A 20,191-nucleotide genomic window follows, 5' to 3' on the forward strand; every position below is an offset into this window, starting at 1 on the left:
GCACCTCACTCAATGTGGCGCATTAAACATTCTGCAACCGATCACTCTAAAGCCAAACCCACACTGCACGAGCCGCAAACGCCGCAAGCGACGAATAAATGCGGTTTGCACTTTGGGTACGATAATTTTCGCACTTTAATGTAGGTAGGTACCAACTGCAACTCCTTCTCTTTTGTCCCATTTCATTGAGGGCCGAGCCTCCTTATATGGAACCGCCAGGATTTTCTGTCCTAGGCTGTCATTGGGGAGATGCTAAGGCTTTAACGTCCTTCTCGACATCGGACCACCATACCATGTGACCAGTGACGGATTAACCCTTAATCAAATTAAGCAATTGCCTAGGGCATCACCTCTGAGGGGCCACCAGAAGAAGCACAAAAAAATCTGTCCTTAGGGCATTCACGTCTCACTCTCCCGTCAACAAAAACTACACCAAAAAACTTTTTTTGGTGTGGTTTTTGGTGACGTGAGAGGAGAAACTTTTCTAGGACTAATTTGAAAATTCGCGCGTTTTAAGTTGACATAGAGTCCGATCTAGAATCTAACCCCACTCCCGCTTGCCCACTCGCTGCCCGACAATTCGAATGTCCCCGAAAGCCGCAAGGCGCATTTCAATAAATAAATAAATAATTATGCTTTGGTTTTTATTGTTGTCGCACCTACTCCACTTCTAAAGTACGTTACATCTCATCATCTTATTTTACAAAAAACTAATGTTTTTAGGCGGTAAAGGTTTAATTAAAGACCGATTCTAGTTGACATACGGATAGGGGGGCCCACAGGCATGGATTGCTTAGGGCATCAAGTAGTCTTAATCCGTCACTGCATGTGACTGAGAGTCGTCCTGTCCATCGTAGTTCGGTTTATCGATCTTCACTATGTACCTAATATAGAAGTTTCAAACTACAACCGTCAGCCCAGCTGGCGCCACCGAGCGCAACATCGCTCGGTGGGAAATTTCCCTATTGCTAGGGTCGAGCACACAGACACGGCTCCCGTACAAGTACTTTCTTTACCACCGGAGCCTACTTTCTTCCAAGCTTTCTTGTGTTGATGCAACCTTAAAGTCTCCATTACGAATTTGTCTAAAAGGGTCACGCCAAACCAACGCAGTGTAAAATTTTCATTTCGGTAATATGTAGTCGCTGTTCGTGTTTTTCAGTGAACCAATGCTTTATAAATCCGTAAATCATGCAGGCCTAATGGCCGCTTTGTGTATTTTGCCCTTGCAAGAGTCGTCCTATGATTAAAATGCTAGAACATTTAAAATGATGTTGTGAGAGCCTCATGCGTCGGTTTGGGCTCTTGCGGATCATGTTGCGGCGTGCGGTTGCCTCACTGCAATACTCGTGCTCGTCTCTCCCTTGCCTACGGCTGTGTGCTGTGGAACTACGGCTAGTTACCCGTAGCATCGCATGTCGTGGTAATAGGATAGCTATCTTATCGCGTTACGTCTATCATCGCGCTGGGCGCTACCTACTATCTGTCTGCATGTCACGCGAACTAGACAGAATAAAAAGTGGATCCTCCCGTCCAAAAGTGCCGAACTCTGAAAGCAAAAATCCACCACAAACAAAGCTAAGCTCTTAAGCTAAACTTAGTTTAGCTTTGTCTCAGAAAACAATCAAAATTCGCGGTGAATTTGTATGGTGAAGTGCTCAGCGATTCGCCTCACGCGCAAAGGGAGGAGAACTTAACGCATTGTACGGCCTTCAGCGGTAGTTAGAGCACCTCCCCGCTCCTGAATTAACAATTAGAGTTGAAGTTAGTTTCGCTACCCGATACTAGTTGTGAACAAGCACATGTTAGACGAAGTAAGAAGTTGTGTAGCGGTGTGCTACGCGTGCATTGCGAACTTTTCAGCATTTGTTTAGCAATCTAAATTACCTTTCTAAAGGTATCACTTGCCTGAGCACCGCTAACTCAGTGATGAACACTAAATGATAGCCATCAAACTCATTTGACGTTGGTTGGTTCTACATTGCGGCTTCACTAAGTGATATTAAAATATTTTTTCGTAGACAACCTTCAATGGATTGAAAATATATGTCAAATGAGCTCAGTGTTGATCACTGAGTTAGCGAATCACCCCAATTTTCATCTCAGAATGAGAAGGGTACACTTAGACTTTAGGCCATAGTTCGCCAGGCTGGCCAAGTGCGGCAGCCTTCACATACTTTTGAGAAAATTATGAAGAATTCTCAGGTGTGCAGGTTTTCTCATGATATTTTCCTTCACCGTTAAAACAAGGTTTAATTGTTTAAAAAATACATACCTCCGAAAAAATAGAGGTGCTTGCTCGGGCTCGAACCCCCGATCTCAAGAACCTTCCGAGTAGGAGGCAGACGTCTTAACCAACACGCTGTCACGGCTCCTAAGCTCTATACATTAATTTATGTACTTCTATCAAACTAAGCGCGCTGACTGCTACGAGCAAGCACTACGCCGTAGAACATTGCTACGAACGGGTACAGGGTTCTGGAACCCACGACACTTCTGAAATATTATCCATATATCGTATAGGTACCATATTTCATTCTTTTGAATAAATATGTTTTACAACTGCAAGGCGGATTTTTTTTTTTAATTACTTGACGTAAAATATTATTTTTACTTTTTCGGTTTACTAACTATATGCTTTAAGTACCTAACAGCTTTTAAATGAAACGAACCTAATACTTACTTAGCAAGAAATTATAACAGAGACGTAAAAAAGATACTGAAATAAAGATGATGGAGGGCCTAGTTGTAACAGTATCTCAACCAATTGCGATTGTTAAGCAATGCTGGCCCAAGTCGGTAACTGGATGGGTGACTGACTTTGGACGTCTTCAGAGAGCTGGTTAAGTCGTCGGTCCCTGTTATTATCATTAACATTAGATAACACCTGTAAAAACTGGACTTGGTGTTGTTCATAGTCAAGTTATATGCGGTGCAGTCATAAACTAAGTCAGTATACATATAGTAGTTACTAGTTTTTGCTCGGTGCGCGAGCTGCTAAAGCAGCTCACGTGACGTGGTAAGGTTAACTTTATTATATAAAACCAAATTGATTTATTAAGATAATTCACCCCGAAAAACCCCATAAAATGACAGGCATTTCTATTTTTTGTAGAAAATGTAAGTCCGCCATCTTGGATTTGAAAATAAATGTCATTATCAAAATCAGCACCCTGGAAACCCTGAAAACGATATCCATATTATTTTTTGTAAATTAGGATAATAATTTAGTAGGGTGCGTGGGTGCGCGGACCACTAAAGTGTTCCGCGAGCATGCAGTGTTTGTTTCACCGAGTAGACCTTCGGACCCTGATCATCTTTTGCCAAGAAACCACTCTTCCATCTTTTATATCCTCCGAGATATACACCGACGAAATTTGTACGGCGGCCATCTTGTTTTTTCAAAATTTTCCACTTTTTCTATTAATCGTTTACTACATTCTTCAAAGATTGCGAGTTTCAACGAAATCGGTTGGAAAACAAAAGAGTTGCAAAAATCATATAGGCCGCCATCTTGTTTTTCTGAAATGTCATAATTTTCCCCTACTCATATTGCGCATCCAAACATATCTCCCATACATCAATGTATCGTTTTCTGTCTCTTTCTAGGAGAATGTGACATTCAATATTCGCCATACAAAATGTATGGAAAATTAAATTCCGCCATTTTGAATTTTTTTTCTGTTCATCGAGTAGACCTTTGGATCCTGATCCTCTTTTTCCAAGAAACCACACTTCCATCTTTGATACCCTCCGAGCTGGAGACCGGCAAAATTTGTATGGCGGCCATTTTTTCTTCGCCATTTTGAATTTTTTTTCAGCTTTTTGGCAATTGGATGACGTCATGAATGACATTTGGTCGAGCACCCCCCACCTATCTTCAATACCTTGAGCGGACCCTTCACCCGTCTCCGACATCCTCTATCATCAGCTATTTCCAAATTTTTCCTCGATTTTTTTTTTGTTTTCTATACGAAACCATCAGTGAAAAAAAATATTTTCATACAAAATTTTACAGGAGGAGTTTTTGGGGAAAATCTCGAAAATTTCCCCAAATGTGGCAACACTGTTTACATATTTCGATACTGCTGGTTGAGTCACACAATCGATTGATACATATCGACTTTCCAAAATGTTGCCAACTGCCTCAAAAACATGATCAAAATTTCGGAAAATTTGAAGAAAATACAAAATGGCCACCAACTTTTTTTGCAGAATCAAATTCGATAATTTTACAACTTTCCCATTAACTACAGGATATACCGCTCCCGATGACGTTTCAATCTCTCCTCTCGCTCGCACCCACGCGAAACGATCGCCCCTAAAAAAAGACCACGTCGAAAATAACTTTTACTATGATAAATTCCAGTGTGGCCAGTCTCCGGCGACAAAAATACCCAAATGTCATTAGTACGAGCAAAACACGTAATCGCTCATACTCAGATTTTTCAAAAAGCCCGTATTTCGATATTTTACAATTTCCCGAAAATCTTGAAATTTCCCCAAAAAATGGGGTAATTTTTTTCCTCCAATCTATACCTCGAGCCTATACGTACAATCGCTTGATAGAAGCCGAATCGCTCCGATGTTGCCAACTTTGAGATATTTAACTTTTAAAATTGCGTTTTTTCGTACCTCTAACATAATGGCCGCCACGTTTCAAAATAAATGTCGTTATCAAAATGAGCAACCTGGAAAACTCTGAAAACGACATCCATATCATTTTTTGTAAAAACGGGGTAGTTGAGGTTAATAAAGTAGGGTGCGTGGGTGCGCGGACCACTAAAGTGGTCCGCGAGCATGCAGAGTTTGTTCCACCGAGTAGACCTTCGGACCCTAATCATCTTTTGCCAGGAAACCACTTTTCCATCTTTTATATTCTCCGAGATAGACACCGACGAAATTTGTACGGCGGCCATCTTGTTTTTCCAAAATTTTCCACTTTTTCTATTAATCGTTTACTACATTCTTTAAAGATTGCGAGTTTCAACGAAATCGGTTGGAAAACAAAAGAGTTGCAAAAATCATATAGGCCGCCATCTTGTTTTTCTGAAATGTCGTAATTTTTCCCTACTCATATCGCGCACCAAAACATATCTCCCCTACATTATCGTATCGTTATCCGTCTCTTTCTAGGAGAATGAGGCATTCAATATTCGCCATACAAAATGTATGGAAAATTAAATTCCGCCATTTTGAATTTTTTTTCTATTCATCGAGTAAACCTTTGGATCCTGATCCTCTTTTGCCAAGAAACCGCACCTCCATCTTTTATACCCTCCGAGCTGGACGCCGGCGAAATTAGTATGGCGGCCATCTTTTTTTCGCCATTTTGAATTTTTTTTCAGCTTTTTGGCAATTGGATGACGTCATGAATGACATTTGCTCGAGCACCCCCCACCTATCTTCAATACCTTAAGCGGGCCCTCCACCCGTCTCCGAAACCCTCAATCATCAGCTCTCTCACTAATTTTGGCTTACTAAGTTTTTGTTCTCTATACGACACCATCAGTGAAAAAAAAAATTTTCATACAAAATTTTACAGGAGTTTCTTAGTTGAAAATCTCGAAAATCTCCCCAAAACTGGCAACACCGACTGCATATCTCTATACTGCCAGCCGAGATACACAATCGATTCATACATACTGACTTTCCAAAATGTTGCCAACTGCCTCAAAAACGTGGTCAAAATTTCGAAAAATTAAAAAAAATACAAAATGGCCGCCAACTCGTTTCACAGAAAGATTTTACACGGTTTCATAATTTTCCTATTAACTACAGGATATACCGCTCCCGATGACGTTTCAATCTTTCCTCTCGCTCGCACCCACGCGAAAGGGGATACCGTGAAAAAGACCGTGTCGAAAATCACTTTTACTTTGATAAATTCCAGTGTTGCCAGTTTCCGGTGACAAAAATACCCAAATGTCATTTGTACGAGCAAAACACGTAATCGCTCATACTCGGATTTTGCGAAAAGTCCGTATTTCGATTTTTTACAGTTTCCCGAAAATCTTGAAATTTCCCGAAAAATGGGGTAATTTTTTTCCTCCAATCTATACCTCGAGCCTATACGTACAATCGCTACATAAAAGCCGAATCGCTCCGATGTTGCCAACTTTCAGATATTTAACTTTTAAAATTGCGTTTTTTCGTACCTCTAACAAAACGGCCGCCACGACAGCCGCCATCTTGAATTTTTAAAAATCACTCCCGTTCTGTCAAAAAACAGGATAATCGTGGGTGAAATCAAAAAAAATAATTATCCTCGATTACCCCGTTTCGGATCTGTGGCGCCGCGGTTCGGGGTCGAAAAATCAAAATTTTGAAAACGCTACGGCTCGGCCGCCATTTTGTTTTTTCAATTTTTTCTACTTTTTTTATTAATTTTTAACCAATTTCTTGAAAGTTTGCAAAATTCTACGAAATCGGTTGGAAAACAACGGAGCTGCAAAAATCACCTCGGCCGCCATCTTGTTTTTCTGAAATGTCATAATTTTTCCCCAGAGGGTTCCCGAAACCGAACACATCTCCCCTACATCATTATATCATTTTCCGTCTCTTTCTAGGAGAACAATTATGTCAATGAGTCAGTCAGTGAGTCAGTGGTAATCGAGCTATATATAGTATAACTAGTGTTTCGCTCGGTGCGCGAGCTGCTAAAGCAGCTCGCGTGACGTGGTTAGGTTGATAAGTATTAAAACGAATTTATTTATTAAGATACAAAATTCACCCCAAAAACACCATAAAAGGACACCCATATCGAATTTTTTCTTAAAAAATGCATGTCCGCCATCTTGGATTTCAAAATAAATGTCGTTATCATAATCAGCACCCTGGAAAACCCTGAAAACGACATCCATATCATTTTTTGTAAAAACGGGGTAGTTGAGGTTAATAAAGTAGGGTGCGTGGGTGCGCGGACCACTAAAGTGGTCCGCGAGCATGCAGAGTTTGTTCCACCGAGTAGACCTTCGGACCCTGATCATCTTTTGCCAAGAAACCACTCTTCCATCTTTTATAGCCTCCGAGATAGACACCGACGAAATTTGTACGGCGGCCATCTTGTTTTTCCAAAATTTTCCACTTTTTCTATTAATCGTTTACTACATTCTTTAAAGATTGCGAGTTTCAATGAAATCGGTTGGAAAACAAAAGAGTTGCAAAAATCATATAGGCCGCCATTTTGTTTTTCTGAAATGTCATAATTTTTCCCTACTCATATCGCGCACCAAAACATATCTCCCATACATCAATGTATCGTTTTCTGTCTCTTTCTAGGAGAATGAGACATTCAATATTCGCCATACAAAATGTATGTAAAAATAAATTCCGCCATTTTGAATTTTTTTTCTATTCATCGAGTAGACCTTCGGACCCTGATCATCTCTTGCCAAGAAACCACACTTCCATCTTTTATACCCTCCGAGCTGGACACCGGCGAAATTTGTATGGCGGCCATCTTTTTTTCGCCATTTTGAATTTTTTTTCAGCTTTTTGGCAATTGGATGACGTCATGAATGACATTTGCTCGAGCACCCCCCACCTATCTTCAATACCTTAAGCGGGCCCTCCACCCGTCTCCGAAACCCTCAATCTTCAGCTCTCTCCAAAATTTTGGCTTACTAACTTTTTGTTTTCTATACGACACCATCAGTGAAAAAAAAATTTTTCATACAAAATTTTACAGGAGTTTCTTAGTTGAAAATCTCGAAAATCTCCCCAAAAGTGGCAACACCGGTTGCATATCTCCATTCTGCCAGCCGAGATACACAATCGATTCATACATGTCAACTTTCCAAAATGTTGCCAACTGCCCCAAAAACGTGATCGAAATTTCGAAAAATTAAAAAAAATACAAAATGGCCGCCAACTCGTTTCACAGAAAGATTTTACACGGTTTCATAATTTTCCTATTAACTACAGGATATAACGCTCCCGATGACGTTTCAATATTTCCTCTCGCTTGCACCCACGCGAAAAGGGATACCGTGAAAAAGACCGTGTCGAAAATCACTTTTACTTTGATAAATTCCAGTGTTGCCAGTCTCCGGTGACAAAAATACCCAAATGTCATTTGTACGAGCAAAACACGTAATCGCTCATACTCGGATTTTGCGAAAAGTCCGTATTTCGATTTTTTACAGTTTCCCGAAAATCTTGAAATTTCCCGAAAAATGGGGTAATTTTTTTCCTCCAATCTATACCTCGAGCCTATACGTACAATCGCTACATAGAAGCCGAATCGCTCCGATGTTGCCAACTTTGAGATATTTAACTTTTAAAATTGCGGTTTTGCGTACCTCTAACAAAACGGCCGCCATAACAGCCGCCATCTTGAATTTTTAAAAACCACTCCCGTTCTGTCAAAGTACAGGATAATCGTGGGCGAAACCAAAAAAAAAATATTATCCTCGATTACCCCGTCTCGGATCTGTGGCGCCGCGGTTCGGGGTCGAAAAATCAAAAATTTTAAAACACTACGGCTCGGCCGCCATCTTGTTTTTCCAATTTTTTCTACTTTTTTTATTAATCTTTAACCAGTTTCTTTAAAGATTGCAAAATTCAACGAAATCGGTTGGAAAACAACGGAGCTGCAAAAATCACGACGGCCGCCATCTTGTTTTTCTGAAATGTCATAATTTTTCCCCAGAGGGTTTCCGAATCCGAACACATCTTCCCCACATCACTATATCATTTTCCGTCTCTTTCTAGGAGAACAATTATGTCAATGAGTGAGTGAGTGAGTGAGTGGTAATCGAGCTATATATAGTATAACTAGTGTTTTGCTCGGTGCGCGAGCTGCTAAAGCAGCTCGCGTGACGTGGTTATGTTAACTTTATTATATTTAACCAAATTTATTTATTAAAGATACACAATTCACCACAAAAACCCACAAAACGACACCCATATCAATTTTTTTCTTAAAAAGTGCATGTCCGCCATCTTGGATTTCAAAATAAATGTCGTTATCAAAATCAGCACGCCGGAAAACTCTGAAAACGACATCCATATCATTTTTTGTAAAAACGGGGTAGTTGAGGTTAATAAAGTAGGGTGCGTGGGTGCGCGGACCACTAAAGTGGTCCGCGAGCATGCAGAGTTTGTTCCACCGAGTAGACCTTCGGACCCTGATCATCTTTTGCCAAGAAACCATTCTTCCATCTTGTATAGCCTCCGAGATAGACACCGACGAAATTCGTACGGCGGCCATCTTGTTTTTCCAAAATTTTCCACTTTTTCTATTAATCGTTTACTACATTCTTCAAAGATTGCAAGTTTCAACGAAATCGGTTGGAAAACAAAAGAGTTGCAAAAATCATATAGGCCGCCATCTTGTTTTTCTGAAATGTCATAATTTTTCCCTACTCATATCGCGCTTCAAAACATATCTCCCCTACATTATCGTATCGTTTTCCGTCTCTTTCTAGGAGAATGAGACATTCAATATTCGCCATACAAAATGTATGAGAAAATAAATTCCGCCATTTTGAATTTTTTTTCTATTCATCGAGTAGACCTTTGGATCCTGATCCTCTTTTACCAAGAAACCGCACCTCCATCTTTTATACCCTCCGAGCTGGACGCCGGCGAAATTTGTATGGCGGCCATCTTTTCTTCGCCATTTTGAATTTTTTTTCAGCTTTTTGGCAATTGGATGATGTCATGAATGACATTTGGTCGAGCACCCCCCACCTATCTTCAATACCTTGAGCGGACCTTTCACCCGTCTCCGACATCCTCGATCATCAGCTATTTCCAAATTTTTCCTCGATTTTTTTTTTGTTTTCTATACGAAACCATCAGTGAAAAAAAAAAATTTCATACAAAATTTTACAGGAGAAGTTTTTGGGGAAAATCTCGAAAATCTCCCCAAATGTGGCAACACTGTTTACATATTTCGATACTGCTGGTTGAGTCACACAATCGATTGATACATGTCGACTTTCCAAAATGTTGCCAACTGCCTCAAAAACGTGATCAAAATTTCGGAAAATTTGAAGAAAATACAAAATGGCCACCAACTCTTTTTGCAGAAGCAAATTAGATAATTTTACGAGTTTCCTATTAACTACAGGATATACCGCTCCCGATGACGTTTCAATCTCTCCTCTCGCTCGCACCCACGCGAAATGATCGTCCCTGAAAAAAGACAATGTCGAAAATCACTTTTTTTTTGATAAATTCCAGTGTTGCCAGTCTCCGGTGACAAAAATACCCAAATGTCATTTGTACGAGCAAAACACGTAATCGCTCATACTCGGATTTTGCGAAAAGTCCGTATTTCGATTTTTTACAATTTCCCGAAAATCTTGAAATTTCCCCAAAAAATGGGGTAATTTTTTTCCTCCAATCTATACCTCGAGCCTATACGTACAATCGCTTCACAGAAACCGAATCGCTCCGATGTTGCCAACTTTCAGATATTTAACTTTTAAAATTGCGTTTTTTCGTACCTCGAACAAAACGGCCGCCATGACAGCCGCCATCTTGAATTTTTAAAAACCACTCCCGTTCTGTCAAAATACAGGATAATCGTGGGCGAAACACGAAAAAATAGTTATCCTCGACTACCCCGTCTCGGATCTGTGGCGCCGCGGTTCGGGGTCGAAAATTCAAAATTTTCAAAACGCTACTGTTCGGCCGCCATCTTGTTTTTCCAATTTTTTTCACATTTTCTATTAACCGTTTACTACTTTCTTTAAAGATTGTAAAATTCGATGAAATCGGTTGGAAAACAACGGAGCTGCAAAAATCACATCGGCCGCCATCTTGTTTTTCTGAAATTTCATAATTTTTCCCCAGAGGGTTCCCGAAACCGAACACAACTCCCCTACATCACTATATCATTTTCCTTCTCTTTCTAGGAGAACAATTATGTCAATGAGTGAGTCAGTGAGTGGTAATCGAGCTATATATAGTATAATTGATCTATCAACAGTATTTATTACTTACTAAATATACTATATATTTATACTATATATATATTTACTACTTACTAAATAGCGGTATCTACCTATGATAAATATTGTGTTTGTCACTTTATCGTAAAATAAATAAAGAATAATACCCATTCTTACTGTAGAATATAACGTTTTGGTGCGCTGAGAACCCTTCATCTGAGTTTTAAGGGGGAATGAGCCTGTCACCGACCACGTGCCGCGTCGTAACCTGAGGCTAATTCATAAACTAAATTCGCTTAGTAGATATATCGATACAGTATTGATAAGAATATCTAGCATTCGAAGCTCGGTATCTACCTAGATAATATGCTTTTAGCCGATTAATTCGGATGTAATGTAACTTTACCACAACAAAAATATAAGAATTATTCTCATCGTAGATTAATGTTTTCGTTCGTTTTATCGCAGAACCAAATAAAAGTAGAACAAAGTAGGTAAATAAAGTATGTGTAGCAAACAAGTTAAGTTAAGCTTATGTATTTTGCGGTGTTCCCAAAGAAATTTTATTTGGCAGCTTAATTTGAATACTTACATTTACGTTCATTTGCATACGTCACTCAGTTCTTTATCACGAAGCCATAAAAGAGTTAATTTCCACTCGGGCCTGCCATATATACAACGTCGGACAATTTCATAAGTTCCGAAGCGACGCGCGACGCCGGCACGCATGCAGGCACCATGAATATGGAAATACAGCCCGCATTTCTCCATAAAGACATGAGAACCTTTTTTATATAACACCGTGGCCGTCGAAACAACGGACGGTAATTTGGGTTAGGTGTTTATGTATGAAAGCGGTTCAGCGGTGGGGAATAGAACCCCTGGAATGGGCTGGAAAACTAGCAAGTATCAGAGCACTCACCGTCCAAATTCCTCCAATATTCACTCACTTAAAAAACTGAATAAAATGTGAATGGAAAGCTTCGCATAGCACACGCGTTGCGCTCGTACGACCGACCCGTCGCGCGATCCAGCAGCCCCGCCGGGAGCCCGCCGCCGTACGACTGCCTCGCCGTGTTTACCATGTGCCATGCCCGCGCCTGCGTACGCACCCCACCTACACACGTATTATATCCAGCTGGATTCTTTCAAAATGGTCTCTACACAGTCGGCTTAGAGTCGATACAGGATGGATTGGAGCTGCAGATGTGGTAAAGACTGGATGAAGCAAAATACTCAACGTGTTCCAATATTTTGTTTGGATTCACTCATTTGTTATTTAAAAACTCATATAGATAAAATATATAAGTATATGGGTAAATTTACCCCACGTACCCGCAGGAACCCAGGCAACAACTACCACCTAGGTATTTACATAAGAGAATAGGGCCTAAGATTAATGATGATTCTCTATCTCGAAGCTCTACCTTTGTTTCGTAATTCGAATACCAATTTACGCTCGAGCTACCCCGAAAGCCTCCGCCTCATGAATGGAGCCCTTGTTTGAGTGAACATCTACCTCGGGGTGATTTCACGCATAAGCAGATAGTATAATTAATAGATCTTACCTTTCGTAGCGATGGGCGTTCACTCGTTTTCTCTATAGGCAAGTACACTCAGCTGTGGTAGGTAGTGGTTAGGACATTCGCCTGCTAATCGGGGGTCGTGGGTTTGATCCCGAGCACGCACTTTTAATCTTTCGGAGTTGGGTGCCTTTTAAGTAATTAAATATCACTTGCTTTAACGGTGAAGGTTAACATCGTAAGGAAACCTGCTCGCCTGAAAGTTCATAATGTTCTCAAAGGTGTATCGGGATTGTACACGCGTACGCGCGCATTCAGTACTACGCTCGCCGAGCAGTTACCGTTGTTTCCGTCGCGTTACCTGTTCAGATGAGGCGAAGATCGTCGATATAATCACAGTGGCTCGGCTTACGCGGCTGCGGATTGTGAGGTCCTGAGGTTGAGCCCCGGGTCGCACATTATTGGCTTTTCTGACAAAAAACCCGGCCAAGGGCGAGTCAGACTCGCGCACCGAGGACTCTATACTCAGGTATTTTTTTCCGACATTTTGCACGATAAATTAAAAACTATCATGCATAAAAATAAATGAAAATCAGTTTCAGAAGTAAAGCCCTTTCATATGATACCCCACTTGGTATAATTATTATCTTATTTTGAAAATTGACCCATTTTAATAATTTTTTTTTGTGATGTAACCATAAATTCAGTTTTCAGGCTTTTTCCTTTAGTTGTACTATAATACCTACCTACCTGCCAAATTTCATGATTCTAGGTCAACGGGAAGTACCCTATAGGCTTTCTTAAGACATGACAGACGGACAGACAACAAAGTGATTCTATAAAGGTTCCGTTTTCCTTTTGAGGTAGGTACGGAACCCTAAGCATATTTAAAATCGAATCATATAGTTTAGGAGATTAATTCAAACTAACGTTACACTATTCTATAACAATGATCTTTACCTTTGTACCTAATACTAGTACAGATTGAATAGTTTTGACTACTGCTACAAGGGTTCAGTTGAAATAAAAGACATCCATTAGCTTTTCCACTTCATACTCTTGTATGTCTTTATTTATTCATATTTTTTTGTATTTTTCAATTTTTTTTATTTAAACTTCTCTTTAAATCAAACTTTATATTAATATTAAATATAATATATCTCACGTGTATTTACATACTATGTACAGACGTATGTACAATCGGTTACGTATGTATGTACATCGACGCTATGCGACAGCTCGCAATACGCTAAACTAGCCAAAACAATCAGTACATACATATACAAAACACAGTGTACACTGGTGGCAAAAAAATGACCAACCCTCCAAAATTCAAACATAATATTTTTCGTATTTCACAAATTCGTTACATAAAATTTCAAAGTGAGAAAGCAACCCCGGTGATGTTGCTAGGAAAAAGATTTTTTGTTTAATTATAAAAACCTACCTCGATCAATAAGAAATATGCCTCAGCAATCTTCATATATTTATGAAAAATACTAGAAAGTGATATGTAATAAATAATTGTAGACATTGCATGGCGACAATCAGCAGACAAATGTTCATATTTTATTCACAATAATATTGTTTTACGTACGAGTACTTCCCAAAGACGAAGACTGCTATAGCTTTTTCATCATTCCATATATCTAAATACAGTATGTCAGCCTGTACGGACTAGTATAAGAATACATCTCACCAACCGTCGTTAATTATATCTTAAAGATTTTAACGTTCAAGTATAATGGACTTTATGAGATTACTCATCATTTAAAACTAACCAAACAAACTTCTATAAACAGATATCTGTGTCTGTTATTTGCCATTTATTTACAAAAACGTGTAGTTTCAAAGTTACACAGGTCCAAAGATTTGTACTGTAACTTTGACACTACACACTTTTACAGAAATCTGTCAAACCTGTCAAATCTGTCTGTTTTTGTAGAACGTGTCTTCTGTAATTAGGGTTTCATTGGTGAAATGTAAAATCTCATACTAAGCCTACTGGTGCATCATTTTTTTTGCCACTCAGTGCAAAATACTTATCGCATAACTTCGTACAATAACTTAAGTTGCACTCGTTAGGTTCTTTTTTAATGTTTTTCTTTTTTTTCTTTAGCATTACAATATTAATTATAATCAAAAATAAAGGCGAGTATACACATTAGTCACAGTATTTGTTGTCCTATTAATAAAGAGCAATATTTTTAATATAAGACTAGATAAAAGGCATATTATGTAACTTTTGTTACGGCTTTAAAGTTAGTTGGAATATTATAATTTATAGTCGAATACAAGAGTGCTACTATAATTAAGTTACGAATTACATCTATGGCCGCAATTACATCTGTAACTTTTACTTACGTAAGTAGCTTGCGTGATTGATTGACGACAAAACTAATATAAAGTACCTATAAGAGTGTTTACATTAGTTTTGTCGTAAGTTAATCATGTAAACTACTTACGCCAGTAAAACTTACAGATGTATCTGCGGCCTATTGTACTTCACCGTAGCCGTAACACGAAATATTTACAACACTGAACACAGGCACTAACTTCTTATATCGTAACATGTTGGCGTCATGACGTCAATGACTACTCGCCTTTTCTTTATATTTTAAAAGGGGACTCTCCGTCATCGTCTCTATATAAACGTAATTTGGTTGTCATTTGAATATTAACCAATCTAACTCGTATGTAATTTTGTAGAAAATAATAACTAAATCAGTGGTTCGCCAGATTTTCGTAAAAGTAACTAGTTTTAAAATTACACGGGTTCAAAGATTTGTAAGTAAATTCTTGACATTGTGTAACTTTGACACTAAATATTTTAACGGAAATCTGGAAAACCACGGACACATATAATAAGTTCCTAAAACGTGTCTACTTTTCATAAAGTCTGATCGGTTAGTATTCAAATGAGATCCAGACTACGGTAGCTTGGAGCGCACTACGAACAGACCCCTCTTGAATAACAAAATAATTATAACTTGACTAATCACTTCATACTACTGGAATAACGAAAATGTTTCCAAATACATTTTCAAATAGTTTTACAATAATTTATTTAATTTTAAATCCATAGTTACTACACCTATATAATTACATCAGATTAGATTAGCCATGGCAGTGTCACCTTTATTGCATTCGCATCAAATATCATTTTTGCATACCACATACAAACGTCAGACCGAGGCCGTGATTACACCTGTAAGTTTTACTCACGTAAGCAGCTTGCGTGGTTAATTTACAACTGCTAATATAAATGTACGTATAAGATAACAATATTTATATTTCGCGACAATTCGACATGGCCATCGGGGTGAGGACGCCCCGCACACCCGCACTAACCCGGTGAGGGATAGCGCGTGGACCTGTCGCGTACTATACATTAGTGTCGTAAGTTAATCACGTAAGCTATATTTACTTGAGTAAAACTTACAGGTGTAATCGCGGCCTTAGGTAAGTCACCCTTTATTATGTACATTTTATTTGAGCAATCAAAGTAACGAAAACATGGACTAACGGCACTTCGTAAAACGCAATAGTACCATACAGGCTTGACCGAGGTTCTTGCGTCATTCATTCTTTGTTGCTGAAAAGTTAAATAGCTGTGTCCTTTAAAAGTCAATAAAAATATAAAACAATACATAAGTATGAAACTGAACTTTTTGTACGGCTAACGGCCGAGGCGAGTGTCCCAGGAGTGCTCTAGTGATGTGATTGTGACCAGTCGCAACTCTACTAGGAGACAAGGAGACGTCGACCAACCTGAAGGCTACAGACTACTAAGCCTCCGCCGTCAGTCCGTACATCTGTCTGTCTGTAAGCGCGCTGTATCTCATGAACCGTAATAGGTAGAGAGTTAAAATTTTTAGTGAGTCGCCGCTATAGCAAATAATGACCGCCATGCAAACTAAGTAAAAGTCATTAAAAAGTATGTAGATAGTGTTATATCTTGTACGAGGGCACGGAACCCTTCACGTGCGAATCCGACTCGCACTTGTCCTGTTTTCTATTTGCTCAATTGTTTACCTCCTTGGTATTCAACTCACGCGCAATAGTATTTTGTATGGAAAAGAAGAAAATTGCACTTATCAGCAATTTGCTGGTCCCCGCGACTTCATCCGCGTACATTTAGATTTTCAAATTTCTTTGATTTTCCTATAACAAAAGTAGCCTATAACACTCTCCAGGTTTTCAACTATGTCCATGTTAGAATGAGGTCAATCCGTTGCTCCTCTACATGATTGAAGGACAAACAAACCGCATTTATAATTTGGGTACTGATGATATTACTCCGATGTACATATTTGAGTAAAATATATTTAAGGACCTACTAAAACTAATAACTGTTAATCAACTAACGCCGAACGAAGCAGTCTTTTATGACTAAATGCAATATTTTTATGTTTTAATTTTTTTTGTTTAGTTGGTGATTTCTTTTTTTTCAACATTTTTGTTCTAATGTGCAATGATGATGATGATGATGATGATTCATAATTTTTATTTATAAAACACATTATACACAGTAAAAGAACTATAAATTCTGCACGATACCACTAATTAACTAGGCATCCTAGGAATTGCTTTAGGTGTTTAAAAATGGAATACCTAAGACTAGCGCACTTTCACCTAGACTGCATTGTTTTTGTACATCTATCAGACGAGATCAGTCAAGTCTTAGACTAAAGGTAAAAGATAGACTGTATATGCCACATAACAAAGGAAGTCGATTACCTTGCGCTTTGCAATATTTGTAGTTGTTGATTGATAAATTAAGGATGAGTTAATTTTATTAAGAGCAACTAAGTATAACACTTTCACGTGAGAAATTAGTTTCTTTTATTATTTGAAACATAATATAAAAGAAAATATTCCTCCTTGCATTTGGATAGATTTGCCGATAGCAACGTTATTCAATCTCACAGAAATGACATTTATATTGGGACTGAGGGAGCTCTATCTATATTTTCCTTTAGTCTGTGATTGTTTTCATAGAGTAAAGGAGACCTTTAGTTATATATAATATTTAGGTTTAATTTAATAAACCTTTACCTAGGTTTAATTGTAGACTTCAATAAATATTGCTAGACATAATGGCCATGTCATTGAAGCTATGCCAATAGTGAACAACAATGTATTACAGTAATATAAAAATATACAAAACAAATAACTCCCCTTTAGATATATAGTTTAACAACATTACCACATTGTATACTTGAGCCAAATTGGCTAAAGTATGTTTTTATTACCCTTGCAGGATGAAATGTAGTAAAAGCTATTTTATTTTGTCTTAAATCGGTTTTCGACTTTTATTTGAGTAAGATAGTCAAAAACTCATTTTTCCGAAAGCCATTTTGTCGAAAATCGTTTTTCGACTTACTTGAGTAAGATATAGTCGAAAATTCATTTAGCCGAAAACAATTTCGCCGAAAATCGTTTTCGTGTCTTACTTGACTAAGATAAGAGTCGAAACTGATTTGCCGAAAGCCATTTTATCGAAAATCGGTTTTTGACTCTTACTTGAGTCGATTTTAGTAAGACGAGTCGAAAACTTACTTTCGACAAAATGGCTTGTACTGCATTTCATCCTGCAAGGCAAGCCTGCCATAGGTTGTTAGGCAACTTGATTAGTAATCAGACTATCCAATTTGGCTCAAGAATAGTTCACTTTTCTCAAATATTATTATGCTTGCTCACTGTCACAGTATACCCACAATGTGCAAATACGTTTATTTATGCTAGCACTCCACAAGTCAACGCTTAGTTTAGATATTTTTATATTTTTACGTTAGTGGGTAGAACCGTTTTTTTTATTTAATAAGGTTAGCGTCAAAAGTCGGCCACATAACTTTATGATGTGACCTCGTGCACACATAAGGCTAATAACTAAAATGACAAGTCTAAATGTATTGCTGTCTCTTTCAGAATGTTAACTGTGGAAAAGGATAGAACTGGATTTAGTTTAGCCATTGTGTACAAAAGCCACATATTGTATCTTACTAATGAAATATCAATGTGATATAATGCGCACTAAATGAGAACTCATGTTTTTAAATGTGTAAACTGTCTTGTCAAAAGTACAATTCCACTTAAAAATAAGGACTAAAATCGTGCTTTTTGATATGACATTTGATAAGTTAAAATGGCGAGTGAGTTCTCATTTCGTACGGATTATACCCTTGAGACCCAAAATATGAGTTCTGCACAATCAAAACCTTTAGATCTAGGCCTAGGCCTATACAAAGGGCGAACATTCTGGTTGGAATTTCACATGTATGGGGAAGGCACTAAGCCTGCACACAATCCCTGGTTACACAACACTAACCATAGTCCTTGACCACACTGTAGTGTCTAAGGCTGGAGACATACATATGTCCACATCCCATAATTAAAGTGTTCATAGTGTGTAGCACTAACACTGTACATTATACATACAAACATCTCTAAAGTCACTCACTCACACGTCTCCAGCGAAGGCCCATTGACAGAGGACCCTGGACTGGGTTTGAAACTAGTCAGGCATACTCTGCCGAACGGAGGTCTCCTATGGTCACTTTTCGCAGCGATTCATTAGCGATAGTCGTAAAAAGACAGCAATTAGTCGCGATAGTGTCGCTGGTCGTATACCTTCGCCATGAATCTATAATATATTCCTGGATTGCTTATTCGTAATACTTACTTGAAGCAAAACCTACTTACCACCATCCAACTTCGCCTGCCGAGTGAGAGCGAGGGATCAGACCCCTTTGGCGTCCGACCTCTCGCTCCAATCGATTAGCCGAAGTGGGGTAGCGACAAGTAGGTATTTGCTTCAAGTAAGTATTGGAAGTGAACACTCTATTACTTGTACTTCTGACCAATGTAATAATGATTTTGCTTCAGTACCAACGCGATACAGCATCAATACAATCGTGCGATGTAGTGTCTGCCTCTGGACGCCTGTGGAGTGGACACTACAGTTGCGAGATGGACTCGGTGGAGGCCACGTTGCCTTTGTTGCTGCTTTTACGGAAGCCACAGCGAGGGCAACGTAAATATCGGGTGCACCTATATAGCAAAGGTTGTTAAATCAATACAGTCGCGCGTTTGCATCGACGCAGAACCGATACTATGCTATTGCATCAATACTGTGGTGTTACAAATGCAACTAACGGCCAAAAGTGGCGAAACGCGATACTGAATCGCTGCAAAACGTCACCATGGGCGACCTCCCTAACACGTGAGTTAAACCGTCAGACATTTATATTAACTCGTGAATGCATATCAGTCACGATAGTTAATCACTGTAACACAGTTCACACGGCGAGGTGGGCGCGGCGCGCGGCGCGGCATCATCGCGGCGCCGCGAACTGGCGCCGCTTCTTGCGGTGCTGCGTGTCGGCGCGGTGGCGCGGCGCGGGCGGCGAGCCGTGGTAGCGCCGCTGCTTGGCCGCGAAGGCGCGCGGCGCGCGGCCCTTGTCGCCGCTCGCGCCGCCGCCGTTGTTGTTGTTGTTGTTGTTGTTGTTGTTGTTGCTGTTGGGCGCGCCGTAGCGCTGCTGCATCACACCTGTAACACGACGTGCCGGTTACTACATCATAACTCTTAAGTGTTACAGTGATTTTATTGTAATATTGACTAAAACTCGGTACTCCTATTCAGGGACTCTGGGGTTCGATTCAGGTAAGCCTACGATGAGACGTTGATGAGGAGGTCGAGATAAGGATTCCATTGTTGAGTTCCAGAAAATTGGGGTCTATAGAGAGTACTAGAGCATACTT

At 39.2% G+C, this 20,191-nt stretch overlaps 2 protein-coding genes across 2 annotated transcripts in view; both read right to left on the reverse strand.

The window, feature by feature from the left end:
• Positions 1-11,953, reverse strand: part of LOC123865020 — a 191,027-nt gene extending 179,074 nt beyond the window's left edge. The window contains exon 1 of the mRNA XM_045905836.1: positions 11,827-11,953. The gene's annotated coding sequence lies outside the window, so the exon portion shown is untranslated. The remainder of the gene's footprint in view (positions 1-11,826) is intronic.
• Positions 11,954-13,465: 1,512 nt separating this feature from the next.
• LOC123865433 (non-canonical poly(A) RNA polymerase protein Trf4-1-like) overlaps positions 13,466-20,191 on the reverse strand; it is a 32,345-nt gene continuing 25,619 nt past the window's right edge. Inside the window, exon 10 of the mRNA XM_045906450.1 lies at positions 13,466-19,979. Within this exon, the coding sequence (XP_045762406.1) occupies positions 19,765-19,979 (215 nt within the window). The 3' untranslated portion in view covers positions 13,466-19,764. The remainder of the gene's footprint in view (positions 19,980-20,191) is intronic.

Source organism: Maniola jurtina, chromosome 5 (genome assembly GCF_905333055.1).
Source record: "Maniola jurtina chromosome 5, ilManJurt1.1, whole genome shotgun sequence".
In the NCBI taxonomy this organism is placed as follows: Eukaryota; Metazoa; Arthropoda; class Insecta; order Lepidoptera; family Nymphalidae; genus Maniola; species Maniola jurtina.